The 7,169-nt window shown below is 47.0% G+C and overlaps 1 protein-coding gene across 3 annotated transcripts in view; it reads right to left on the bottom strand.

Moving 5' to 3' along the window:
- Positions 1-259: 259 nt before the first annotated feature.
- The window catches only part of ARFGEF2 (ADP ribosylation factor guanine nucleotide exchange factor 2), a 35,975-nt gene continuing 29,065 nt past the window's right edge, over positions 260-7,169 (bottom strand). For 2 of the 3 annotated variants that reach the window (XM_041417782.1, XM_041417783.1), the window contains exons 36-39: positions 6,729-6,897; positions 6,199-6,337; positions 5,090-5,207; positions 260-4,419 (exon numbers count right to left, since the gene is read on the bottom strand). In XM_041417782.1, coding sequence (XP_041273716.1) covers positions 4,234-4,419; positions 5,090-5,207; positions 6,199-6,337; positions 6,729-6,897 — 612 coding nt within the window. In that variant the 3' untranslated portion in view covers positions 260-4,233. The remainder of the gene's footprint in view (positions 4,420-5,089; positions 5,208-6,198; positions 6,338-6,728; positions 6,898-7,169) is intronic. The other variant, XM_041417784.1, reaches the window with a different exon arrangement.

Genomic DNA, 7,169 nt, shown 5'->3' with positions numbered 1-7,169 from the left:
CGGGGCCCAGCCGGAGCCCCGGGACGGGGAAGGATCCAGATCCGGATCCGCGGGGCCCGGCCGGAGCCCCGGGACGGGGAAGGATCCGGACCCGCGGGGCCCGGCCGGAGCCCCTGCACTGTCAAGGCGACGGGCCTGGCCCCGCGGCGGAGCAGGGACGAGCACGGAGCGCGCGGTGTAAAAGTGGAACCGGAACCAACCAAGCCCGAGTGGCGCCGGAGCCTCGGAGCCGCTTAAGAAAGCGCCTGAACAAAAAAGGAACACTCCGTAAAACTTTATTGATTTATCACTTGATTAAAGCATGGAATATTGTAACTATTATACATCGTATTTTCATGTAGAAAACTTTACATTGTTTTTCGTATTATATAATTTTGGTATTCTCTCAGAACTCTATACATCCATTGGCAAGGAATAGTCTTTAAATTATTGATAGTAAATGCACTTAATACAGAGATATTAAAACTCAGGCATTTTAAATATGTGACAACATACATTTTAAACAAAGGTGCTGAACAAACTGAAGTTACAGATTAAAGGGAGATGCACTTTTGACAGAGTTACTGTTTTTAATCTTTTTCCTGAATAGTAAAACTGAGCTAAAATCTGGGGGCTGTCGGTTGTAGTAGTGGACACTGGTTTAGATTGTTCTGTTTACAGTTTAGGATGTGACATGGATAACAAGCTGCTGTAAAAACAAACTTTTCCTGGACGGTAAGACACAACAGAACCAACATGAAGGGAGTTTTTAATCGCCACAAAAGGGAGGCTTTAGGGTTTTCCTCATTAGCATCCTCTGCTCCCTTCCCTCGGGAGGCCTGAAATGACTCCTGACAACAAGCACGTGGAGTCTCTAGCATTTCTGCCCTTACAGGCAGGCGAGCTGCACATCCCTCTGTTGCACAGCCCTTGCAAGAGCTGACTTTCCTTCCCTGTACTGCACAGTCCTGCTCTCCACACAGCCAGCTGCACGACTGGAGGAACCAGCTGGCACCACTGCAGGGTGTGGAGGAACCAGCTGGCACACTCTGGGGGCTGGAGGAACCAGCTGGCAGCACTGCAGGGCACAGAGGAACCAGCTGGCACCACTGCAGGGGGCTGGAGGAACCAGCTGGCAGCACTGCAGGGCATGGAGGAACCAGCTGGCTCACTCTGGGGGCTGGAGCCGTAAGCTGGCACACTCTGGGGGCTGGAGCCATCAGCTGGCACACTCTGGGGGCTGGAGCCATCAGCTGGCACACTCTGGTGGCTGGAGCCATCAGCGGGCACACTCTGGGGGCTGGAGCCATCAGCTGGCACACTCTGGTGGCTGGAGCCATCAGCGGGCACACTCTGGGGGCTGGAGCCATCAGCTGGCACACTCTGGTGGCTGGAGCCATCAGCGGGCACACTCTGGGGGCTGGAGCCATCAGCTGGCACACTCTGGTGGCTGGAGCCATCAGCGGGCACACTCTGGGGGCTGGAGCCATCAGCTGGCACACTCTGGTGGCTGGAGCCATCAGCGGGCACACTCTGGGGGCTGGAGCCATCAGCTGGCACACTCTGGTGGCTGGAGCCATCAGCGGGCACACTCTGGGGGCTGGAGCCATCAGCTGGCACACTCTGGTGGCTGGAGCCATCAGCGGGCACACTCTGGGGGCTGGAGCCATCAGCTGGCACACTCTGGTGGCTGGAGCCATCAGCGGGCACACTCTGGGGGCTGGAGCCATCAGCTGGCACACTCTGGTGGCTGGAGCCATCAGCGGGCACACTCTGGGGGCTGGAGCCATCAGCTGGCACACTCTGGGGTGAGCTGCACGGGCACAGAGCTGGGCTCAGCCCTTCCTGCCTCAGGAGCAAGCGAGCACACCCCGATTATTGCTGTGCTGGGGCCAGGGGCCTGCAGGGCCAGGGCTGGGCTCTGCCAGTGCACTGCAGCCCAGGCCCCTCCTGCCTCCTGCTCTGCAGGCCCTGGCAAGGCTGCATAGCACGTACCCAACCTCAGCAGCCTGGAACTGGTGTAAATACAAAAGCTTTTCTTAAGGAGAAGAACAGTCTCAGACCAAAGGCTGAAGGGAAGCATGGATTAAATATCCTTATCCTATGTGCAGAGAGAGACTACAAGTGCTGCCCCTTACAGTAATACAGTAAAGAAAGCCCATGAAGCAACTGTGAAGTCATGTAAGACCTCAAAATTGAGACTTGCAGGGCTTTCAAACCCGTGACACCTGCAGCTGGGCCAGGTGTATCTGATGGGACATGAGGGAACACATTCCATGAGGCAGTTCCAAATCTGAAAAATAATGGTTCAGCATTTCCCTTAGGACTACTTACGACCAGAAGAAAAGGAATAGCGTATTATTCTAGATTTAAATAGAATTAAAATAAATAACTTCATTTTCTGCAGTACCCAATGCAGTGACATGCCCAGGGAATGAGCAGCTACACGAGATGCAACACAAAATGACATTTCAAATGCAGCAAGTTAAATACCAGCACTGCTTATTATTCAGTCTTCTCCTATTGTCATACATAGCCATTCACTCCCTTCTACTAAATAGCAGGGTATAGATTTCACCTAATGGGCATCTAAAAGTCAAAGAGCCACAACTACCACTCTTCTTTGGTTAAAAATAAAAAGTGAAAATAAATTGTGAAAGCTTTGTCATTACTACTGACTGTAAAGCCTTTCTCAAACAATGCTTACACAGGACAAACTCATGTACTGAGGAGCACCATAAAAACCCTTTGGAAAAAGATCACAAAAAACAAACCAAACAAATAAAAAACAACAACAAAAAAAACCCCAAACAATAACAAAAAAACCGCTCTACAGACAGCACATTCCCAGCAGCTCAGAGCAGCATATCCCAAGACAGCCTCACCTGAGGCCATCCCACCAGGAAACATCTCAAAAAACAAAATAATGTTACACACCTAGTTCCATTCAAGTAGGTAGGTTGTTGTTGCTGTTTGTTGGTTTGTTTTTTCTTTAAATACTGTTAATATTTTAAGTTAGCTACTCTGGATAGCACAGCAGTTAATACTACTTTGCATTATTTTAGGAAGTGGAGCCTCTCCTCCCATCCTGCCATACTTTCCCAGTTTAGAAAAGTCTTGAAACTTGAAATTCAAAATTATTTCAAAGGTAAAGACAGCATCCTGTTATAGAAACATTGTCACAGAAACCTGATGCATTTCCAGGAAAGAGAGAAAACTCTCTTGGGAAAGCAAAGCTGTGGTGTCATGTCACATTTTGTTTCACAGAAAGCCTTCAAAGCACAGAATTGTGTTGTTAACTTAGAGCACGTGAATGAGCTTCTTTAATTTTGCTAGAGCAGGTTTTTTTTGGAAATTCAGGGTTTTTAGATGCCACCAGGAACTAAGAGATGAGAACAAAAATCATTTGCACAAAATGACAAATCAGAACTTGCAGATCTGCAGTAAAAGGAGACAAAACTTGCATTAAGGACTGGACTTTTTGCTAAGCAGTCATCATTACTCCTAAATTATATTCAAGGGTCAAAAAAGTGGGTTTATTTCTTCTGAGCCTTGTTTTTGATGTTCCTGTGTATGCTCTACGATCTGCCAATGTAGGAAAGGAAAAGGAATGCAATTTCTTTTTCTTAAATGCCTTTAACTCAAGCCTTATAAGCTAAAGGAGTAGATGCTATTGGTGCTCCTGATGTAAAATCTTCCATAAAACTAAAAATAAGTCTCAGAAGATGCAGTACTGGTATTAAAAAAAAATTAAGTCATTTGCTAAACAGGAGAAAAACCTTCTCCAAATATCCTCCAGGCTGTCCACATCAACAGCCCGGTGCCCTGCCTGGCCTGGCCACAGAGGAAAACCCAGAGGGATCTCGGGTGGTCACTGGCCACCACAGTCAAGTTTATTACGAACACTTGCCAACATCACAAGGCTACACAAACACAGTCATTAGTTCCAAGGGGCATGACTTCTGTGGAGAGATCCAGCTGATTTACCAGCTCCAGCTGGGGTGAAAGACTGAACAGTGCATGACAGACTAGAAGAGACGTACTGGATCATACAAATGATTAGCACTGAAACAAAGAGACCGCACACCTACTGTATGGACTCTGTAAGCAATAATTCAAATAAAACCGCTGACACTTCTGTAGGGTGGACACAACAGGATTATTTTCCTCGTTCCCAAATGCATTGTGGTAAGGATAACTCGCTCCTGTGGTGCTGCACCGGGGTCCCGTCTCTGGACACAGCTTTAGCACACCTCACCGGGAGCCCCCGGGAGGCAGGCTGGGGCCAGCTGTGCGCGCCTGCTCGCCCGCGGGGCAGATGTTGAACACCGCCCCGATGCGCAGGAAGAACTTGCGCAGCACCGCCCGCAGCTCGGGGATCAGGTCGAACTGCATCATCTCACACAGGTACGGGTAATAGGTGCAAGCGTGCGCCCTGAACTAGCCAAGACACAGAAACAGAACGTCACTCTCGGCTGCTAGAGCAAAACAAAACGTGCTGACACATTCACGGCTACAGCAAGTTGTTAAAACACCGGGGGGTCCCACCCAAGCCCCCCGCCGGCCCCAGGGCAGCGAGCTCCGTGTTGTTTGCAGCAGTGCATGCAGGGAGTGCTTCGGTGCCACCCCCTAAACCGAGTCAGGGCTTTGTAACTTCTCAGCCCACAGGTCTTTGTAGCAACGTGAATATTTGGTTTTCCTCAAAAGGGCCAAGATCCTGAAAATTATTCTTGCCACGGCTGTCAAGGAAACTGGAATTCCAATTTTACAGGGGTGAAATTCTCCCTTACCATTCCTGTGTGGCTGTAATACAGCATAAGCCTCTCCCTCACTGCACACTCATCGTGCTTTTGTATGAAAGCTGTTCAGTAATTCTATCTGCATTCCCACACACCTGGGAATTGCATGGATGCAGCCCCATTTCCACAATGTAGAATGCCTGCAGACAGTGGAGCTGCCACTGCTGTATTGCAAGGAGAGCGCTCACTGTGAGGAGCTGCCCACCTCCAATCTGGATAAAATAATAAAGTCTGGAATAAAGACTGAACTCAGGCTGAAGCAGGAATGAAAAACACACCAAATGCAGACATGACTTCCAGCCCCTTCTTACCTTATCATCACTGATTTTTAGTGTTTTTGTTAAAAGCAACAGCAGGAGATTGGTCCAGGCTTCTCTGTGGCTTTCCGAGTTGACAGTAATAAAATACGCCAGGGCTTCACTGCACACACTGCAGAGATGGCACAGTTCACACAAACCATAAAGAAAACCCTTATAAACTTTTTATTACATGCTCTGTTTCTCGTCTCAGTGTACTTTGTTTTCAAGCAAGATGTTTGCACGGAAAGTTTTCAATCACATGCAACAACTTTAACTACGCAAATTTGCTTTTTCTGGTACAGGAATTGTTTCAGATAACTGAACTGAAATACTTTTCATGTAACTGAATGGAAATACTTGGTGACAGAGAAGGAAAAGGAAAATTAATCTGCCTCATAAAAATTTTGTAATTGAAGCGCTGTCAGTTTCAACCTGCAAACATTATTTCCTGCCCCTGACATTGGGACAGCCTAGGCAACAGCACCACGAGAGAGCTCTCCCTCCAATTTTGGACTGGTTTAATAAAGACCTGCACAGCTCAGCATCATACATTAAGGAAGAATTATTATTGTATTAATAAATTTTTGGTCCCTGCTGCAGATTGTCAACACAAGGTACACACTGTACTATTCACTATGGTTATTTTTAGGACACTCTTTCAATTAAAGAAGGACTAAGCAGATTAACATGTCCATACTTGCTGGTAGATCAGAATCCATTGTATTAGTACCAAGAGAAATTGGGAGATCTTCACATTTGATAAGACACCAGTACTTTCAACTTTTATGTACCAACTCACCCAAGTATCTTTTTGTATTATTTTAGAACTATTTTCTATATTTGTTTAAATTCCAGGTATACAGCTGCTCATACTGCACTCTTTTTCAATTAATGTATGCTATTATACCTCTGTCACTATGTACCCAGCTGGGAAAACCATTCAGACACTGCCACTTCCATAAAGAAAACCTATGTCAGGCAAGAAGGCGTTCCATCTACTCTAGGCAGGTTGCTTCCTTACTGCTAAGTGAACTCGGAGTGCAGAGTGGCCACACCTCCCAGCAGAGCTGTCCCCAGCAGAGCTGTCCCCAGCAGAGCTGTCCCCAGCAGAGCTCTCCTACCTGAGCAGCCGCCGCTGGACCGCGTCCCAGGCCTCGCGCCGGCTCTCATCCACGTACATCCGGAACAGGATCCTCAGGCAGCATGCCAGGCTGCTGGTCTCTTGTTTTAAGAGATTGGGTTTTGATTTACCCTTGAACCCTAGAAATCAGTCCCACACAGGACAAGAGGGAACATCAAAAGCTGGCGTTACCAACCAAAAATCAATTTTGTCAACAATATCTGCGCTAGTGACCAGTAATGATTCCCTGTCCAGACAGTAGTTCCTCCTCCTTGATTTTGCTTGAGCTCTGATTTATTTATAAAGATACTTAACTACAGCAGTACCAGCTGTGCAGCTCTACTTTAATCAAAATAAGCAGATAATTTAGCAAACAGAATTATTCAAGTCATCAGGAAGGAGACAAGCAATAAAAGCATGTGACTGTCCAATACACTCTAAAGGAGATTGCAATGGCACATTGTTGTGTCATGATACTTCAAGCTAGAAGTGTAGTTCAGCATTTTTATCAAATAAAAATAAAAGCCTCACCTGCTCTCCATAACACAGTTCGCTGCTCATAATTTGAATTAAAGGCTTTTGAAAATGAGTGAGACTCTTGCAGACAATCCAGCAACTTAAAAAGGTGATGTGAAGACATATATTTATACATTCCTTGGTCTTCTGTGTCAATGTGGATGACTGCATCCAGCGTGTCTCGCTAAAGAGCAGGGGGAGAGGGACAGAGAGAGAGAGAGCACATGCCATAAACTCCATCACTCGAATTCCATTTGTAGGTGCAATGCAGCATTAGTGCAGTACAACACAGCAGGGTGGTCCTGTCAAACATCAGAGCTGTACTTTTCTTAGTGGGGTACTCAAGAAGAGAGAAGTTGTGATTGATCCTAGCTACTGATAAGAAAATAAGACCCGAGAGCGAGGGAAGAACTCCCTCATTGAAACACTGCAGTCACAGCAATACTGTACAGAACA

This window comes from Onychostruthus taczanowskii, unplaced genomic scaffold (assembly GCF_017590055.1).
Source record: "Onychostruthus taczanowskii isolate IOZ18803 unplaced genomic scaffold, ASM1759005v1 scaffold57, whole genome shotgun sequence".
In the NCBI taxonomy this organism is placed as follows: Eukaryota; Metazoa; Chordata; class Aves; order Passeriformes; family Passeridae; genus Onychostruthus; species Onychostruthus taczanowskii.
Note: the sequence above shows the minus strand (reverse complement) of the source record. Positions and strands in the feature narration are given on the sequence as shown.